The sequence below is a fragment of the Podospora bellae-mahoneyi genome, chromosome 5, assembly GCF_035222275.1.
Source record: "Podospora bellae-mahoneyi strain CBS 112042 chromosome 5, whole genome shotgun sequence".
Lineage (NCBI taxonomy): Eukaryota > Fungi > Ascomycota > Sordariomycetes > Sordariales > Podosporaceae > Podospora > Podospora bellae-mahoneyi.
In genome coordinates, this window is record NC_085884.1 from 3,687,398 (window position 1) to 3,706,448 (window position 19,051).

The window sequence follows — 19,051 nt, forward strand, 5'->3', positions numbered from 1 at the left end:
AAAAGCAAGAGAAGTGAACAATGGCAAGTAATATTTATTCACTTGGTCTGCAATTGTCAATTCACTCGAGCTGCTCCCGGAGGTGGGGTGGTGACCAGAGCTTTAATTTTTTAGCGCAGGACAGTGGCAGAATTACCCCACCACAAGCTGGGGTTGCCGGGCGGTGAAGGCTTAGTTGGTTGGCTGGACAGCGCGCTGAGGCGCGTCTTCTTTAATTGAGTCGCGTCTCCCATGACCAGGGGTGGGCAGGTCACCTAAATTGACAATCCCGACATTTTGGTTCCCCATCCATCTCAACTTCGGGATGTCACCAAAGCCTGTACAACTTTGAGAGTGTACAGAACCAAATCACAGCCACAGCCAACATGTCTTCCAGACCAGAGCTCAAGGTAATACTGACCTTGTCTTCCTCAACTGCGGAACATATCTAACAAAGACACCAACAGGTCGATGATGAGCACGGCTTCATCCGATACTACAAGTCCCTTCCCAAGGTCGACGAGGACGTGATTCGCATATTCGATCGAGGTGACTGGTACACTGCACACGGAGAAGATGCCAATTTCATCGCGCGCACTGTCTACAAGACCACCTCGGTTGTCAGACAACTGGGCAAAAATGACCACACTGGCCTGCCATCAGTCACCATGACTGTTACCGTCTTCAGGCAGTTCCTTCGGGAAGCGTTATACAAGCTGGGAAAGAGAATTGAGATTTATGCCAGCCCCAACGGCCGCATGAACTGGAAGATTGTGAAGCAAGCCTCGCCAGGCAACCTGCAAGATGTCGAGGACGAACTTGGAGGGCAGTTCGAGGGAGCGCCAGTGATCTTGGCCGTCAAAATCACAGCCAAGGCATCAGAAGGCAGGACGGTTGGCGTGTGCTTTGCCGATGCCAGCGTAAGAGAGCTCGGTGTCAGCGAGTTTCTCGACAACGATCTGTACTCCAACTTTGAGTCTCTGGTCATTCAACTCGGCGTCAAGGAGTGCCTCATGCAGATTGACAAGGCAGAGAAAGACAAGGATCCAGAGCTGGCAAAGCTGAGACAAATCCTCGACAGCTGTGGCATTGCCGTTTCGGAAAGACCAGCAGGCGAGTTTGGCACCAAGGACATTGAACAGGATCTGGCAAGGCTGCTGAAGGACGAGCGGTCTGCGACGTTACTCCCACAGACCGACTTGAAACTTGCTATGGGCTCAGCAGCTGCTCTGATCAAGTATCTTGGTGTTTTACACGACCCTTCCAACTTTGGACAATATCAGCTCTACCAGCACGACCTTGCGCAGTTCATGAAGCTTGATGCCGCCGCGCTCAAAGCCCTCAACCTCATGCCCGGTGCCAGGGATGGTGCCAAGACCATGAGTCTGTATGGTCTCTTGAACCACTGCAAGACTCCTGTTGGTAGCAGGCTGTTGTCTCAATGGTTGAAGCAGCCCCTGATGGACAAGGCCGAGATTGAGAAGCGTCAGCAGCTTGTCGAGGTGTTTGTCAACGACACTGGGCTTCGACAGACTATGCAGGAGGAGCACCTCAGGTCTATCCCTGACTTGTACAGGCTATCCAAGCGCTTTCAGCGGAAGAAGGCAACCCTTGAAGATGTCGTCAGAGCTTACCAGGTCGTCATCCGCCTGCCCGGCTTCCTAGGCACACTCGAGGGAGTGATGGACGAAGCTGCCCGTGACCCCCTCGATGAGGCTTACACCAACCAACTCCGCGAGCTCTCCAACAGTCTAGTCAAACTCCAAGAAATGGTCGAAACCACCGTCGACCTCGACGCCCTCGAAAACCACGAGTTCATCATCAAACCCGACTTCGACGACGGCCTCCGCATCATCCGCAAGCGCCTCGACAAGCTCCGCTCAGACATGGACAAGGAATTCTCCGAAGCAGCCAACGACCTCGACCAAGAGCGTGACAAGAAGATCTTTCTCGAGAACCACAAAGTCCACGGCTGGTGCATGCGCCTGACCCGGACAGAAGCAAGCTGCATCCGCAACAAGTCCCGCTATCAGGAATGCTCAACCCAGAAGAATGGAGTCTACTTCACCACCAAAACCCTCCAAGCCTACCGCCGGGAATTCGACCAGCTCTCCCAAAACTACAACAGAACCCAATCCGGTCTCGTCAACGAAGTTGTCGGCGTAGCAGCCTCGTACTGCCCCATTCTCGAAAAGCTAGGCGGCGTCCTCGCCCATCTGGACGTGATCGTCTCCCTCGCCCACTGCGCAGAGAACGCCCCCGTCTCCTACACCCGTCCCAAAATCCACCCACGAGGTCAAGGACAAACAATCCTCACCGAAGCCCGCCACCCCTGCATGGAAATGCAAGACGACGTCACCTTCATCACCAACGACGTCTCCCTCACCCGCGACAGTTCTTCCTTCCTGATCATCACAGGCCCAAACATGGGCGGCAAGTCAACCTACATCCGCCAGATAGGCGTCATAGCCCTCATGGCACAAATCGGCTCCTTCGTCCCCTGCGAGTCGGCCGAGCTGACCATCTTTGACTCGATCCTCGCCCGCGTGGGGGCAAGCGACTCGCAGCTAAAGGGGGTATCAACCTTTATGGCCGAAATGCTCGAAACAGCCAACATTCTCAAGTCAGCCACCTCCGAATCCCTGATTATCATCGACGAGCTAGGCCGCGGAACGTCGACCTACGACGGGTTCGGTCTCGCGTGGGCGATTTCGGAGCACATAATCCAACAGATCGGGTGTTTTGCCCTGTTTGCGACTCATTTTCATGAGCTGACCGCCCTCGCGGAAAAGTACCCGCAGGTTAAGAACCTGCATGTTACGGCGCATATCACGAGCGACAGGGACGTGAAGAGGGAGGTGACGCTGCTGTATAAACTCGCTCCGGGGATCTGCGACCAGAGCTTTGGGATTCATGTCGCCGAGCTGGTGAGGTTTCCGGACAAGGTTGTCAGGATGGCGAAGCGGAAGGCGGACGAGCTGGAGGATTTTACGAGTAAGCACGAGGCGGGGAGTGTCAAGTATGGGAAGGGGGATGTGGAGGAGGGGAGCGCGTTGTTGAAGGATGTGCTGGTGAAGTGGAAGGATCAGGTCAAGGGGGGGGGGATGACGAAGCAAGAAATGGTGGAGAGGTTGAGGGAGCTGGTCAGGAGCGATGAGAGGTTGGAGGGGAATCCGTTTTTTCAGAGTGTGAAGGCTTTGTAGGGGGATGATGGGTTCGAGGGAAGGGTTTCAGTGTGGACATCATAAGATTTTGTAATGCGTTTGCTTTCGGACACTGGCTGGGTTGGTCAAGGGTAGGGGAAGGGTTATGGGAGATATGATTTGCATTTTGAGCAATGGCAAAGAGGTTGTGTGTTTACATTTTGCCATGAGCAAAAGGCGGGGCAAGAGTCAGCTCATATGTTGCGAAAGACAACTTGAAATAATACAAACCTTTTGCCATCCAATCCCATGTCATCACAGAGGCATTTTCCATGCCACTGCACTGACCGTCGAGATACATCAGCAACCACAACTCTCACACCCCTCTATGACCCATGGAGGATTTCCATGTCAGATCACCAGAGGAACAGTATCAAAACAACGCTGCTCATATTTCTCACCGCGTCTTCGTCTAATTCTCCCCATCCCCCCTGCCCCCTTCCAATCTCTCGCTGCCTCCCCTCCCACCCTTCCCCAATATGGTAGTGTAAGTTGTAAAGGTACAAGAAACATCAAAAAGAGAGACCAGAGACTGGAGCGAGAAAACGAGGTTAAAAAAACTACAGTAAACGTCCCCGACACACGCACCCACCCCCCAAATTACATCCCCTCAAACTCCCCCCCCAAATCATCCTCGTCCAGATCCCCCTCCTGAATCTCCTTCGCCATCTCCCTCTCCCTCTCCCTCGCCTCCTGAGCGTTCTTGAGTTCAAGACGGTGCTGGTTCATAGGGAACCTCATAGCCTATCATCATCATCATCATCATGTCAGCAACCTCATCCCACCCATCTCACAATCAGTCGGCGCAGACGTACCTTGACACTCTCATCATGTAAACTCAAACAAGCCCTGATCCGATCGTGAAACGTCTCCCCCGGCTCGCTCGTGGCGTAAACATCCCCCACCTCCTTGCTCTTCATGTAACCCTTCTCCCTATCCAGCGTCGCCTCGATTACCCCATCCCGGATCGCCTTGGCCACGATGTACTCGGCGCTCTCCTCGCTGCCTAGATGCAGCCGGATGCAGATATCCCGAAGCGAAATCCGGCTGTAGCTCAAGCTCATCATCCGGATCCCCGTCTTGATGACGTTCTGGCGCAGGCGCAAGATAAGAGTATACGTCCCATCCCGGCGGAAGGTGTCCCCGTGCTGAGCAACAACGCTCTCAAAGTCCTCCAAATCACCCACCCGGACAGCCCGGACGAGCAAAAAGTAAGGGTGGAGCGAAGCCTCCATGGCAGGCTGTCGAAAGGTCGCGCGGTCGGGGATGTCGCCCATCAGCAGCTCAACCACAAGCAACAGCTTGGTGGCAGTCTGGCCGAACCCAAGAGCACACGCGCTAGAAGGCGCCTTGCGTGTGGCGGCGGTCAAGTGGTTGTGAGCCTCAGTATAAAGCAGCTGAATGGCCCGTACCTTGCCGAGATAGTACAAGTACCTCGCAACCTGGTTATTCGCCGCATTCTCGGGAAACTGCGTGTGCGAAACCAACAAATCCGCCTGGGAAATGTGCGACGTCAACAGGTAGCTCCGGAGCAGCAGCACAATAACCGAAGCCTGCGTGTCCGTATCCTTGCGCAGAACCGCCGTCCTCAGCGCAGCAAGCAGCGTCGGCCGAATCGCCACAATCGTCGACTGCGACGACGGCGGCAAGGGCGCAAGCTGCTCGGCAAACAGCTCAAAGTAAAAGTACACCTTGGCCGAAAGCCCATCGAGCGCACGACGGTTGAGCTCCTGGATCTTCTCAATCAGGTACCTCGAAAACTCCAGCCCCTGCTGCCACTGCTTGCCGTCATGCAGCAACACCTGCGTGAGAATGCCCAAAAAGACACCAATCTCGGGAATAACCTCCTTCTGCTCCTTCTTCACCCCATTCTTCCCAGAACCAGCCTTGGTCGTCGGCTCACTGTCAATCTCCATCTCCCCCCCCCCTCCTCCCACCTTCCCACCCAGCTGCACCTCCTCCCGTCCAATCGCCTTCAACAAACCAACCGCAATCTCGGCCCCAGACGAACTCGCCATGTACGTCTCAGCAACAACCCTCGCCAAAACATCCCCCGTCAGCCGTTTCCGAATCGACGACACCGACCGCAGCGCACGAAGGGTGAATCGAGCATCAAAAAGCGCGACGGCACGGTCCAAGAGGGCAAAGTTGCTCTTGATGTCTGTTTTCCTCGTTAATCACCACCACCACATCACCACACGGGATGAAACCTACCAGCAACAGTCTTCTCAACCGGATCCTCCCCCTCCCCCTCATTCTCAACCCCCTCCATAACCACCACATCCCCCTCCACATCCTCCTTCTTCTTGCTCGGCGGCACAACAACCGTCATCTTCTCATCCTCTCCCTTCTTTCCCTTGCCCTTCATTTTGCTGTTGTTGTTGTTGTTGTTCCCTCCTCTGGCAGGTTCCCTGTCGGGTGTCTTTCCAGGCATGTTTTGTCGTTCGTCGTTTGTTAACCGAAACACCCGCCCGCCGGTTGAGTTCGGTTTCGATCGTCACGCTTGTCTGTAGTGTCGTTGTTGATGTCAGCCAAATCAAACCTAGGCAGTAGATAGATAGGTAGCTCGTGTTGGGAGGAAAGTGGCACGCACGCACACGTACTCGGTCGACCGCTCTTCGTCGAAAATAAATAACTCGTGGAGAAAACTTCAAGGTCAGTAATTCCTTGAAGAAGAAAGAAAGAAAAAAGAAAAAGTCGTCAAACGTCGATGCAAGAAAGCTTTGCCTTGCCTTGCCCCCCAAAGATGGATTGATTGATTGTGATGAGCGAGCAGTCCACACAAAGCAAGCAGCAGCCGAACGAACAGCGCGGCAGCACGGACCAACAGGCAGGCAAGGCAGCGGTTCCAAGTACGCAGCCCTGGCCATCGGTACCTGAGGTTTTGCCCGCAACTGGCAGGCGTGCGGAGGTATCTCATTGGGCGCCCGGTACTTGCCATTGCAGCTGGAAGCTCCCCAACCCACTTTCGGGCAGAGGCTGAACCACTGGGATCAGCTCTTGTGACGTTGTCGATTTGCTGCCTGCTGCCCCACCTTTTCCCTAATTGGGTCTTACAGCAACTTGACGTCTTCTCCCGTTTTGTCTCGAGATGATGAGACATTGGATATCACATATGTAGAAACACTCCCTCAGAGATGACAGCAAAAGCGATTGATTAACAGCCCGACCCCAGACCAAGGCTACGCTGCTACCCTACATGACTAAGCATGATGACTGGTTTCCTTTTCATGTAATGATCCCTCTCCCCCCCCCCCGCCATTATTCCCTCCAAAATCCCAAGGTATCAGTAATTCCCCCCATCCCATTCCATGCCTTGCCATGACGCCCGAGACGAAAGAAAAAATAAAAATAAAACACCCGCCTTACAAAACCCATACAACACATAAAAAAAGCGACTGTGCTCCGTCTAATTACTTTTGCTCAAGCCAAGCATAAAAACCCCTCTGTAAAAAGAAAGAACGAAAAAGAGAGAATCTAAAGATCCCCCTTGCCAGGCACAACCTTGGCCGCCTGAACAGCACTCATCTTCTTGATCCAGGAACTGTTGGGCTGCATCTTCCTGACGGTCCTAAGCTCCTCGGAAGAATAGCCTGGGATGCGGATATTGTACGTTCGTTCCAGGACAAGCTGCAAGTCGCGGATCTCGAGCACCTTAGACCCGCGCTCCTTGGCGTTGCGGCAAGCCTGATGGAGGACATTGTCGATGAAGGCATCGGCGAGGTTCAGTACAGACTATGGTAAAAAGTTAGCAACTGTGAAAGAAAAGGGATAAAATGAATGAATCGCTGACCTCTTCAACATCCGGAGTCAACATGTTGCCATCTTGACCCTCGGCAGTCCCACCACAAACCTGGCGAACCAACTCGTCGAGCTTCTTCTTGTTAAGGATGCGCTCGCCCTCGCCTTCGATCTGGTAGGCTGGCGTCTTGGGAAGGACGGGCTGGTTCAAAACACCGCCGGCAGTGCCGCCGCCACCGCTGAGCGTGGGACGACCGCTGCCAATGCCGCCAATGTGCGGCACCGGTTGAGGAGCCTTGATGGCCTTCTCATCCAAAGTCTTGGGGATGGCGAACTTGGTGTTCATGGCGGAGGCTTGGGTCTGAATCTGTTGTTGCGATGGGTGCGCGTGAGAATGACCTTGCGGGCCTGTTGCGATGGAAGCCGATGGAGGTGGAGCGCTGCCCGGTGTCGTGTTGGGCGGGGGTCCAGCAATGGATCCGGGGCGGGACTGCGAGGCCGAGTTGACAGCGGCAGCGTTGACAGCCGCGGCGTGAGTAAGTGGTTGGATATTGCTGATGGTGGGAGTCGCTGACTGGGGAGTCTGGATGCGGGCCGAGTTTTGGGTAGGAGTTCCGGCCGAAGGTATGCCGCCGCGCGCAGCAGCGAGTGAAGTGTTGAGAGGCGCAGGCACCGGAGTGGGTTGGGTGCCAGGCTCAACCTTAATGGCCTGGGTCGGAGGCTGTGAATGCGACTGTGACTGCGACTGTGGCAGAGGCACTTGGTTGGACGGCGCTTGTGAGATGGGAGTGGTTTGCGACTGCACCGGAGTGGCCGGGGTCTGGGATGGAGTCTGATGCGGGTGCTGCTGTGGTTGCGACGGTGCCTGCTGCTGCTGCTGCTGCTGCTGCTGCTGTTGCTGTGGGGGCTGGTTGTTGTTCACTGCTCCAGGTCCCGCCATGCGACCCGCAGCCAGCTGCTGCTTTTTGGCAGCTTCAAACGCTGCACTGACGGCTGCCGTGGCTGGCTGCATTGCTCCTCCCGGCACACCAGTCACCCCCGCTCCACCAACACCTGCTCCAGCCTGGCCTGCTGCCGCTGCTGCATCACCACCACTACCACCGCCAGCTCCCGGAGTGCCGTTGGAAGTGCTGCCTGGTTTGTTGGTAACGAACTGTTTCCTGATACTATTCGCCAGATTGAGCCCCTCGTTGTGCATCTTCTCAAAGATCTCCCTCTTCTTCTTGATCTGCTCTGCATCGTTCGGTGACAGCCCAGGTTTCATCAGTGCATCAAGCTGCCTCATGCTGTTCCTACTGGTTTCCGACTGGATGAGAGCCCGGGCGTACTGGTTCTTGACCGTCTCCAGCCACTTTGCTTTGTCAGTCGTGTTGGCCGGCGGGGTGAAGATGAGTTCAGCTATGTGTGAAGCGATATAAGGCGGCATTGGGCGAGGTTGCCCCTGCAGAGCTCGATTTGCGCCCCCAGCCACCTGTCCAGCCTGGCCTCCTGTCTGCGCTTGACCCTGAGCCTGAACCCCTCCTGGCATTCCGCCAGCGCCCTGAACACCCGGTCCGGCATTCCCCTGGTTGGCCTGGGCTTGTCCGTTTTGCTGCTGAAGCTGTTGCTGCGCCTGCTGCTGGAGCTGAAGCTGCTGTTGGAGCTGAAGCTGCTGCTGTTGAGCCTGTTGGGCGGCCTGGGCTTGTTGAGCAGCGCGTTGCTGCATTTGCTGCTGCTGAACTTGAACCTGTGTGGCCTGGTTAACTTGGTTCGCTTGTGCTGCCTGCTGAGCATGCTGTCGACGGCTAGTGACCTTGGAGGCTAGCATGCGACCGAAGTCGGCGATCTTGTTTTTCGCAGTCATCTGCTCCTGGGAACCCGGGGGGGAGTTGTCGTGCATTTTCCAGAGCGCAGCCAGACCCTGGGTATATTTAGACTTCTCTTCGGCCGTCAGGATGTGGATTTGCTGCATCTGTTCTGGCCGGTATAGTGGAACATTGTTCGGGGGAGGAACACCGGTCGGCCGGTTCGGGACGCCACCAGGACCTTGAATTCCCTGACCATTCGGCTGACCAGCCATCCCCTGGCCGGGCGCTTGGTTCATCTTGTCCGCTTTGTTCGGAATGACAGAGGGATTGTTCAGGTCGCTACTCTGGAGCCTGTACCGGGTCGCAGCGGCTTCGAGACCTTGTATCGAGCGAGTGTCTAAAGTAGGGTCAATTAGCTGCTGATATGGAAGCAGAAGTGTATGCCTCTGTGATAGAGAAAAAAAAAGCGAAGCGTCTCCAAAGACAGAAGATTTCTCGACGGGCTTGTTGACAGCCCTCGATTTGATGACAAGGGGAGATGGAGTTGAGGAAGATGAAGTCGAACAACCTGGAAGGGTGACGCGAGGCGTGTCGTTGAAATCGTGTCGGAACTTACCGTGATATGGTAGGGGGACAATGGTCCGTGCGGTTTGCCATATATCAGAGCCTACTACCAGCACTTTGCCGTGAACTCTTGCAAATATTTTGCCAACTTGCTGCTTGATCAAATTTGCAAAGAAAAAAAAATATCTTAGCATTGATTTTGGATGGTCTAGCCCTACGAAAAGGCGGAGTTTTCGAGACCCGCGCCGGCGCCGGCGCTCTTGTCTTCTGAGACATCAGGGGAAACAGGGAGCTCACAAGTCCTAAACAACAGAACAAAGCATTGAGCAGAAAAGAAGTGGCAGAATCTTTTGAGCGAGTAAAGGCATTGCTCTTCATGAAATCTCAGTCGAATCTTTTTCTCAAGTCCACGAACAATTCTTCTTGCGTGTAGCTGTTTTGCCAGTGTCTGTTTGGGAATATAGCACTCAGGCTTGTCGAGTGCCTCACCGAATTGTGAATAAAAAAAGGGGCACCAGATCATTACACATTAGACGCTGAAACAATTCTTCAAGCTGTCTGATCACAATCCAGGGACCGTGACAGTCTTTTGAAGCCTCTTGGGCATAGTCTCTGAGTTGAAGTCTCCATTCTTGTCTACAATGTGCTCAGCTGCACACCTACTGAAACTAATAATTCCGAGCTTCAGGGCCTGCATCAGCACATCTACCACAACACAACTATATCTTGCTAGAGAAGGCGTCATTTCCCTTCAGCAAATCCACGGTATTCAAACACTCCAATGATCAAGTTAGAGAGGATCAAGCAGCGGGATCCAGACACTCCATCAGGGTATTCATCGTAAATCAAGCAAAGCAGTGATCATCACAATGTTCAAATCCTCTTACCCCAAAAAGTAAATTTCCCAGGCAATGCTTCCACATTTCATATTCCAATCATCAACTCATAATCATAATCATCAACATCGTCATCGTCATCATCATCATCATCATCATCATCATCATCATTAAATCTCTTCCCCCCTCTCCCCGCCCCCATTAAATTACTTCCCACCCTAGGGCGAATCCACCTCCATACTAACATACTCATAATAAGGCAACTCCCTCGCCAACTTCTCCCCCACCCCTCCCACCTCCAAAAAGACCCCATCATCCGACTCGGGCTCATCCAACTCCTCAATCCTCGACGTCCTCGCCTCATGCTGAAAAATCGAACTCCTCCTTCTCATGTGATGATCCACCATGCTAACCCGTCTCCTCATCCTCCTCCCCCCCGTCTGGTCCTCCGACGAATTTGGCCCCAGCCAAGGCTTCAAATCCTCCAAATCAGTATCACTCCCGATGCTCTCACTGATGGTCCTCTTCCCTATGCTCCCACTCGTCATCCTCCTCTTCTTCTTCTCCTCCCTCCTCTTGATCAAAAACTCGCGATACTCGGCCTCGTCGAGGTCCGTCTCGTCAGACTCATCGTCGCAATTGAGGTTGTGGAGGCTGAAGATAAACGTCCTGTCTATTACCGCCGGCCGTCTCGTCCTTGAGCGGGAGCGGCTGCGGTTGGACTCGGCGTATTCAATGTAATCCGGCCGGAGAACCCCATCTCTCTCGTCGTCGCTGTCGGCAAAGTCGGAGAGCTCCTCAATGACGAAATTGGAGTCCGTCTCGGCGATGACACGGCCGATTGTGATGGAGGTTGACCGGCCTATCCTGGCCGATATGTGTGGAATCTGGGGTAGAAGTGGGGATGGCTCTAGTTGTGGTTGTTCAGGGGTCGCGGACCGGGATGGCCCGGCGGGTTGGGAATCGTTGTCGGATTCGTCTTCCGACGACGAGGAAGAGGAACAGCTGGTGGTTCGTGGTGATAATTGATCTGGCCGACCGCCATTGAACGCCACCGGAACTCCTCCGGTCGACAAGGGGGGGGGCGCCATGGGCCGGAGGTGATTATGGTGGTGGTGGTGACGGGAGTGTGGAAGCGGCGGCGGCGTGGGCGCAGACACCCCGGAGGGCGGGGGGCTGCTTTTGCGGCCAAAAACCGGGGAAGCCGTTCGCGGAGTCTCCGGCGGAGAGGTAGGCCCGACGTTTTGAGAGATTTTTCTGTTGGGCCACATGGTAGGTCTAATAAGTATGGCGATGCAAGATTTTTTTTTTTTTTTTTTTTGGACTTGCTGCAAAAACCGGTGACGGAATTTATATGCCCTCCGTTTCGGATGGGTAAAACAAAAGATGCTTGCTGCTGGGGTAGGTACTGTCACAGCGGTGTGTGTCGAGTGGTGCCAGTCTTGTCTGGGGAAACGTCTTATCGATTGCCCGCTCTCGTGGGAGAGAGTGTGGGGGTTACCGAGCAAAAGAAAAACAGATGGCGGGGAAAAGATGGAATGGCACGCGCGCAGTACTGTGCTGTGCTGTGCTGTGCTGTGATGCGATGCAAGTAATGCTGGCTGGCGGGCGGAATGGCGTGAGTAGGTAGATGTACGGTACGGGAACGGGGTGTTTTCAAGGTGTCAAGACCCAAAGAATGAATCTCCAACGAGGAGAAGATATCGGACTTCGGTTGGTTGTCATGATAATATCGATCCAGAGTCTAGGTGCGGTTTCGTGCAGCCCAGGCTGATTCCCGATATTGGGGAACGTGTCTGAGCAGGATCGAAAAGCAAGCAATCGGGAATTGCGGGGTGCTCGATAAAAAAGGACTGGTTGGTTTGCGCCGTTGCGCTACGCTGGTGGTGCCGACGAAGGAGCTGACTGATGAGGGACTGACTTTGTCTGACAGGTAAGCCAGTGTGTGGAAGCCGGCAGCTCGGAGGGCGAGGTTGTGTGTCCGGTGTGTGTCGTAGAATAAATGAATTGTCCGTCCGAGCAACAGAGGACAAAAACAAAGCAGCCGACGTCTCTTATCGGGTCCGGAGATGGCTTTTTATCACAGGGCTACTACATATATACTCGGAGTGGTGGGTTGGGCTCCGGACCGAAGAGCCATCTTATACAATTTGGCAAATATTTCTCCTGTGCCTGGCTGCCATGGTTTGCAGCAGGGGTTTCAAGCCCCCTACTACTAATAACGAAGAAGAGCCGCCAACAGCAGGTTCTTGTCTTGATGGCGGCACCTTTGGGCAGCAATGCTCCGTCTAATCCCTGAACATTTCCCTCAGACGAAATGTTACAGGCGGGACGCAAGCAATCGACATGACGACAACAAACCGGCCGTCGGTCAGAGAGCCGGATCTCTGAGTCCTCGGCTCCGTTAAGGGGCGAAGGCGGCGTCGTGATGGTTGAGTTGTCACTGTCCCATCGTGTCATCACCACTGCGCAAACGAGCATGGAAGCCCTCGTGCAGCATTCTCCCGCTGTGTGCGTCCACAAGGCTTGATGTCCGGGGCAGGCAGGGACTGGCAACGAATCAGGATGTAGAGGCCCACCAAGGTGGACGTCAGAAATAGACTTGTTGTCCAATAAAGAAGGCAGAAAAATTATTCTGCCGGCTGCAGGATGCGTGTCTGCTGCTGTGTACGTGGGTGGCAGGAGAGGGAAAAAATGCTTGGATGAGCAGATCCCGTTGCCATCTTCGCCGATGCGCATTCATACGCTCACAGGCGTCGGGAGAACTTGGGCTCTGTCATTCCGCAGCTGAGCCAGATATTGAGGTGTTGTGCTGTGAGAATCCAGAGCTCTTCAAGAGCACCGTGGAGGTTCCAAAAAGGCTGTGGAGCGTGGCATATCCCAGTGCCGGTTGGGCGTCTCCGTTCCGGCACATGCAGGTCGTGAACAGGGGATCCTTCCATAGCCCTTCACGAGAGCGGGCCGTAGACATCGCCGGTGGAGTGTTGACAATGTGCTCATCTGTGAGAGGTATGGCATTCGGCCGTTTGAAAAAACGGTGTGTAAGGAATACACGAATACATGATCTCGCAGGAGCTCTCACCGACGAGCTGCGAGAGGTCCTAAGCTGCTTGTTGAGCGTCAGGTCCGGGTTATTGTAGCTCAGCTGCCATGTGACGGAACTGCTACCAAACAGGCCGAGACAACTGCGTCATTTGCGACAGGCTGTGGTTAGTAACTCTCAAGCCGGGCACCTTGGATTTCCTCAACGTGAGGGTCGTGTCGACTTCGAAAATAAGTAAACAGTTTGTAAGAAATAATAACGAGGGGCGCTTCAAGAAATGGTGCCTGTGCCTGTCAATCATTCGCGTCACGTGCCAGCGGGGTGATTTATCGCGGGGTTTATCGATCTGCCAAGAGATCGGATAACCACCAAGCCCAGCCCAAGCTCTCAATTGTAGATCGCATCTTTGTCTCCCGATCACACCAAAACCTGACGCGACATCCTGCCTCCCAGACCCGACATCTTCTTCTCGTCCCACAAGATAATCATCATGTCCTTGATATCAACCCACCTCGCCCAAATCGCCCTCTCCTGCGAAGGCATAGACAGCCTCCCGTACGTTCCCCCCTCTCCCAAAGTAAACAAAGCTGGAATCCCCCCCCCCCCCTTTCCCCATTTCTCTAACCGCCCTCCAGTTTCCCCCCACCGAAAATCTTCACCAACGCCCTCCTCTCCAACCCAGACATCACCTCCCTCATCCGCGATACCGAAGCCCACGAACGCGCCCTCTTCTCCGTCCCCGCACCCCCACCACCACCAACCACCACCCCCCATCCCGAGCAACCTAAACCCTCCAACCGCAGGCAAACAGTCTTCAACGTCGCCGCCGGAGAAGTCACCACCGGACCAGCACCCAACTCCTCCACCCGCCGATCCACCGCCGTCGCCGCCGTTTTGGGCGGTGATCTCCACGCGCATCTGACCCGTAGACACAAGGAAGGCGAGGCCGACATTGAACTACTACTACAAGGTGCCGAGAAGCTTTGTGGTGTCTATGCCTTACCGGGCGCGCTGGAGAGGATACCGCAACTAAGAAGAAAGTGGGAGATGCAAGGGCATACTCTCGCATATTACGAGCAAAAGGTCGCCGAGCAACAAGAGCAATTGCAGGCCATGAATCAACGAAACGAATGGGATGAGGACGAGGAAATGGAGCATGTGGAGGAGGAAAAGGGGGATTACATCACAGAGGAGGATTTGCGGCGGGATGAGGAGGAGCTGAGGAAATTGGAGAGGAAGAGGCGGGAGCTGCAGGCCAAGTTGAAGAGCTTGGAAGGTGATATTGGGGGGTTGATGGATATTTGAGCAATGATTGCGCTATATTCTCATGCGAACAAGGGACTCTTAGGTTGACAAGAGAGGTTCTATGCGGGATGATCGGCAGGGGTACGTTCAAACTAGCAGCTTACTCCTTCGGAAGAAGCGCTGACAGCAGGAGCAGAAGCCTTTATCCTCTTCAGAACCTCCACCAACTTCTCGGGATCTTGGGCGCCTTCCACTCTGTACTTTCCATTGATGGTGAAATTCGGCACTCCGGACACTCCATCCCGGTACGCCTCCTCAACCTCCTTGTCGACTTCGGGTCCGCCCCTGCCCTCATCGAGCCAGGATTCGACCTCAGCCTTGACCAGCCCTCCCTTCTCGCCGGCGGCGATCAGAACGTCATGGGAAGTGATGTCTCCATCTTCCTCGAAATGCAGCTTGAAAAGCGCAGAGATAACACTGTTTTCGAGCTCGTTCGACTTTGTCTTTGCCAGCTGAACCAGCCGGTGGGCGTCACGGGTGTTTCCGATCCTGGCCTTGAACGAGAAGTTGATGCCCTCGGCTTCGCCGAAGCGCTTGAGCATCATGGTGGACATGGCCAGGCGGTTGGGATCGCCGAATTTCTTGAGGAGGTGCTCATCGCGGTCAACCGAGGTTTTGGGGAGGGAAGGGTCGAGGTAGAAGGGGTGCCAGTGGATTTTGAACGTGTCGGAGCTGGCGTTGGGAACGGAGGCTTTGTAGAGGTTGATGGCGCGTTCGAGGCGCTTTTTGCCTAGATAACACTGGTTTGAGGAGGGGGGGGGAAAGGGTTAGAGGCGCTTGCATGGAGACCATGTTGGTGATTGTGGAGGTGGTGGTCATGGCATTTGTGTAGGGCTGAAAGACGTACCCATGGGCATATGGCGTCGGAGACGATTTTGATGTCGAAGGCTGTCATTTTGTTGGTGGTGAGTGGACAATCACAGGTGTTTTGTAAAAAATGCAGGTATCAAATTTGGGGATGAGGTTTATGTGAGGAAAAGTGATGATGCCATCGCTGTCTTAAATTTGGAGGTTATCACCCCCTCACCTAATGGCTGACAAATCCGGATGCGGGTGGCAATCAGTGAAGGAAGTCTCGACTGGCTGTTCTTTAAGTTGAATGGATATCTTTCTCAAAAGTGAAGCTGACCATGACCACGATATCCTCAATCAAGGCAACGACAACAAAGTTGACGGACGACAGCAAGTGTTGACGTCGGAGACGGAGTCTCGGTGCTCAGCCCGTTCCATGTTCCAATCCAGTTGGAGGGGCTGGAAAAGAAGCAGGCTCCATAGTAAGCGCGTTGCCCGTCGCGATTCCTTAACAAGAAAGTGTTAAGAATCAAGGGGAAGGAAGAAGGGAAGCAAGCGTTGGTCTTTTTGAAGGGGGTGACGCAGCTCTCTTCTGGGATCTGTCAAAACAGAGAGGTTGGGGAAGCAAGCCCTCAACTGTGAAAAAGCAGCCAACAATGCGTCACCAGGTGGGACATCTTCCCACTTTACGCGGCGCATAACCCCTGTCTCTAGGCCTTTGCCAAGAGCCGCAAAGCCAGCTCAGCGCCCGCACCGCAACACCACCCATGTCTAGCTTTTTGCCCGGACAACGGATCCAATGTAAATAAAGTGCGGTGGTTGGGCAACAGGGGACGGGGCCAGACACACCAACGACTGGTGAGAGCAGCAGTTGAAGCAGACAGACAAGGAAGCGAGAAAGAAGAGAGAGCGAGAGAAAATGCAGATGGCTAGCAACAACATCGTCGTCTCTTGATTTTTGGCCTTGTTCCATCTTTTTTTCCCTTCCCCGGATATCATCCGCTCTTTAACTTGTCCCGTCTCAGAATATACCCTCACTAGTTAGCTTGCCCATACCAGCCACCGACATTTCTGCGATTTTGCGCAAAGCAACATCCCATCCCATCCCCCCCCCCCCCCCCCATCCCCACCTTGTAAGTTGCGTTTTCCAGCCTCCATTCTTGTCTTGTTGGTGAAAGCACACACCACACCCACAGCTTTGGGACCTGCAGAATTCCTGACGGTTTTCCCGCCCTTGCATTCTCCTCTCTCAGTCTGTTGCTCTAACAACTCGATCTCTTTTTTTGCTTCCCACAGTATCACAGACAGACAGACATACACGCCAGTGCAAGTCGTGCAGATTTTCAAGGGTCTGCCCCGTACATACTACTGGAGTAGTAGTCCCGTCGTCCCACTTCATTACTCAATTATACTGCAGGTGGTGTAGTCTACCTGTTGTTTGTTGTGTGTGTTGTGTGAGAAGAGAGAGAGAGTACCTTGCGGGTCACACTACGAACGAGTGGCATTCCTAGCGAACTACATCGTCGACGACGATCTATCCGAGACCTACCAAAGAACAATAGGCGCCACTTACATTCCAACTCCGACAAAAACCAGACTACACTCCTCCTCCTCCTCCTCCTCCTGCTCCAACCGTCACTCCGGGCGTGTGTTCCTACCGTCGGAGGGCGGGTGTGTGTGGGTTTTATTCTTTGTGAGTGAAAGGGAAGTGTGTGTTGGACGTATAAAAAAAAAACATGGCGACAAGAGTACAATTAGGATGGTACCGTAAGTCTTTTAACCTCAACCAACCGGGCGCATGACCTACCTTTTGCGCTCTCACGGAGAGGAATGCGTCGCTGACTTCTCTCCCTCAAACCACCAGGATGGGTACCATTCCTCGGCTACCACCACGTGCTGATGATCCTCATCGCCGTAACGATAATCCTGCTCTCCCTCCTCCTAGCAGGCTGCTCCTCCTCCTCCCCCCTCATCCCCGACATCTTCCTCCTCTCCATCTACTACGAAAAATACACGGCCGTCCCCGACACGGCCCAGGTCGACTACCGCGTCTCGGAGGCGATCTCCAACATTGTCGGCGACGCCAGCCTCCAGGCCAGGGTCGGCTACTTTGGCATCTGCATCTCGACCGACGGCGGGAGCTGGCTGTGCTCCAACAATGCGACCTCGCTGGCGAACGAGATCTCGGTGGAGCAGGACCCGCTGAACCTGATTTGGCTGTCGGCGCAGTTTAAGGATATGATTGTTTTTCCCTATCTCTTGTAAGTTTCCTCTCTCTCTCTCTCTCTCTCCCTGTTTTGTTTGTGTGTGCTGACGGATTGGGGGGTAGGATCATCGCCATCATCTTCGCCTTCATCTGCCTCCTCTTGCTGGCTACCTTTCCCGGCTGGCACGAGGAGGAAGATTCCGAGGGTTCAGAAAGAGAAGTCAAGCCTTTTCCCTCGAGACCGGTCAGCCAAGTCGCGCTGGCGATTATCTTTATTGCGTCGATTTTTGTGCTGGTTAGTGTGCTGTGGCAGCACACCGCGTCTGTGGCGGCGAGTATTATCGCGCAGGATTTCGGGAACGGGTCGGTGCTGGCGGGGGTTGGGTCGAGTGCCATGGTGATGGGGTGGTTTAGTTTTACGTTGTTGATTATTGTTACGATTGGGTTGTTGGTCATGATATTGAGCATGGCGGTTCTGTCGGATATTATGGCTTGAGGGGAAGGGGGTTATGAATTTATGTCGGGAGGGAATGGGGATAAGGGGGAGGAGGATTAAGTACATATTTTTACGACAAACAGCGACGACGACAACCTCCGACGGCAAATGATACCCACCACCACCACCACCACCACCACCACCACTACCACATACCTAACTATGATTTCTGAATCTTGGGATGAGGATTTTGGGAAAGGGAAGGGAAGGAAAATGTCGTGGGGATATTTGTTCACTTGTTCATGTTTGGAAGCTCTTTTGTCTGGCTTTTTTTTCTTATCATGATTTTTCTGTCTTTCTCAGCTTGCACATTTTACGGCATGGGTGGGGAGGTGGGGGTTGGCAACTCAGCAGCACAAAATTCCTCTCTCTCTCTCTCCCTCTCTCTCTCCCCAACAACAACAACAACAACAACAATACACATGAATGTAATGATGGATGGAATATGGAGAAGGAAGGGAGGAGGGAGGGGTATTTATACGAAAGGGAAAGAAAGCAATCGTCACGATTACTTGGGATGGGACTGGATATGGGCGGCTTTTTATACCTTGCTGTTTTTTTGTGTATTGGGGCCGGGGAAGCAAGCGTGCGTGTTTAGGGGGTAAAGCAAGCGTGCAATGTTTGCAAAGTTATGTCTCTGTGAGAGAGAGACGATGGCTGGTCGTGGGAAACTTATACTAGGTAGCGTTTATACAGGAGTTAAAGAGGAGTCGATATGGGCTTGGGCAAAGAATTGATTACTGTTTTAGTTGCTTAATGCTGGAAATGGAATATGTGATGTCCTTTGCTTGATTGACTTTATAAATGTTTGTTTGGGCAGTGCAACGTTGAAAATTATACGCAACCTAAGTCTCACATGGAAAGCGCTTGGTTTAGCTGCTCTATCAAAGTCGTACACAAAGTTGTACATAGACACATACAAAAGGGGTATCATCTCTACACCGAGTAAACACCCAAAACTCCAAAACCGCAGGTTTCCCACAACTCCAGCCCTGTGCCGTTCAAAATACAGTTCACACATCATGCCTCCTACGACGAGACCGCTCATCTTCCCTTCCGTTGCCCACCACACCACCTCTTCTCCTGCTGCTGTCATTTC

The 19,051-nt window shown here is 53.6% G+C and overlaps 8 protein-coding genes across 8 annotated transcripts; 4 read left to right on the plus strand and 4 right to left on the minus strand.

Annotated features, from left to right (window-relative positions):
• Positions 1–147: 147 nt before the first annotated feature.
• msh2 lies at positions 148–3,454 on the plus strand. Its single transcript, XM_062880146.1, has 2 exons — positions 148–389; positions 447–3,454. Exons 1-2 carry the CDS (start codon positions 366–368, stop codon positions 3,180–3,182), a joined length of 2,760 nt encoding a protein of 919 aa, XP_062731472.1. The 5' UTR covers positions 148–365; the 3' UTR covers positions 3,183–3,454.
• Positions 3,455–3,646: 192 nt separating this feature from the next.
• Positions 3,647–5,983, minus strand: RPN3 (26S proteasome non-ATPase regulatory subunit). Its single transcript, XM_062880152.1, has 3 exons — positions 5,397–5,983; positions 3,998–5,343; positions 3,647–3,926 (listed from the first exon to the last, which is right to left on the minus strand). Exons 1-3 carry the CDS (start codon positions 5,614–5,616, stop codon positions 3,783–3,785), a joined length of 1,710 nt encoding a protein of 569 aa, XP_062731473.1. The 5' UTR covers positions 5,617–5,983; the 3' UTR covers positions 3,647–3,782.
• Positions 5,984–6,540: 557 nt separating this feature from the next.
• On the minus strand, positions 6,541–9,281 carry TAF12 (Transcription initiation factor TFIID subunit 12). Its single transcript, XM_062880147.1, has 2 exons — positions 6,976–9,281; positions 6,541–6,917 (listed from the first exon to the last, which is right to left on the minus strand). The coding sequence occupies exons 1-2, from the start codon at positions 9,004–9,006 to the stop codon at positions 6,660–6,662; spliced, it is 2,289 nt and encodes a 762-aa protein (XP_062731474.1). The 5' UTR covers positions 9,007–9,281; the 3' UTR covers positions 6,541–6,659.
• Positions 9,282–10,328: 1,047 nt separating this feature from the next.
• Positions 10,329–11,381, minus strand: QC761_509430 (uncharacterized protein; the record flags this gene model as incomplete). The annotated part of the gene is made up of 1 exon (XM_062880148.1): positions 10,329–11,381. The coding sequence occupies one exon, from the start codon at positions 11,379–11,381 to the stop codon at positions 10,329–10,331; it is 1,053 nt and encodes a 350-aa protein (XP_062731475.1).
• A 1,981-nt stretch (positions 11,382–13,362) lies between these two features.
• On the plus strand, positions 13,363–14,458 carry QC761_509450 (uncharacterized protein; the record flags this gene model as incomplete). Its single annotated transcript, XM_062880149.1, has 2 exons — positions 13,363–13,708; positions 13,789–14,458. The coding sequence occupies exons 1-2, from the start codon at positions 13,644–13,646 to the stop codon at positions 14,456–14,458; spliced, it is 735 nt and encodes a 244-aa protein (XP_062731476.1). The 5' UTR covers positions 13,363–13,643.
• A 49-nt stretch (positions 14,459–14,507) lies between these two features.
• On the minus strand, positions 14,508–15,875 carry QC761_0085190 (uncharacterized protein). Its single transcript, XM_062872894.1, has 2 exons — positions 15,306–15,875; positions 14,508–15,198 (listed from the first exon to the last, which is right to left on the minus strand). The coding sequence occupies exons 1-2, from the start codon at positions 15,351–15,353 to the stop codon at positions 14,551–14,553; spliced, it is 696 nt and encodes a 231-aa protein (XP_062731477.1). The 5' UTR covers positions 15,354–15,875; the 3' UTR covers positions 14,508–14,550.
• On the plus strand, positions 14,520–15,192 carry QC761_0085200 (uncharacterized protein; the record flags this gene model as incomplete). The annotated part of the gene is made up of 2 exons (XM_062872895.1): positions 14,520–14,539; positions 14,595–15,192. 2 exons carry the CDS (start codon positions 14,520–14,522, stop codon positions 15,190–15,192), a joined length of 618 nt encoding a protein of 205 aa, XP_062731478.1.
• Positions 15,876–16,986: 1,111 nt separating the features above from the next.
• On the plus strand, positions 16,987–18,739 carry QC761_509510 (uncharacterized protein; the record flags this gene model as incomplete). The annotated part of the gene is made up of 3 exons (XM_062880153.1): positions 16,987–17,017; positions 17,115–17,511; positions 17,580–18,739. The coding sequence occupies 3 exons, from the start codon at positions 16,987–16,989 to the stop codon at positions 17,950–17,952; spliced, it is 801 nt and encodes a 266-aa protein (XP_062731479.1). The 3' UTR covers positions 17,953–18,739.
• Positions 18,740–19,051: the final 312 nt, after the last annotated feature.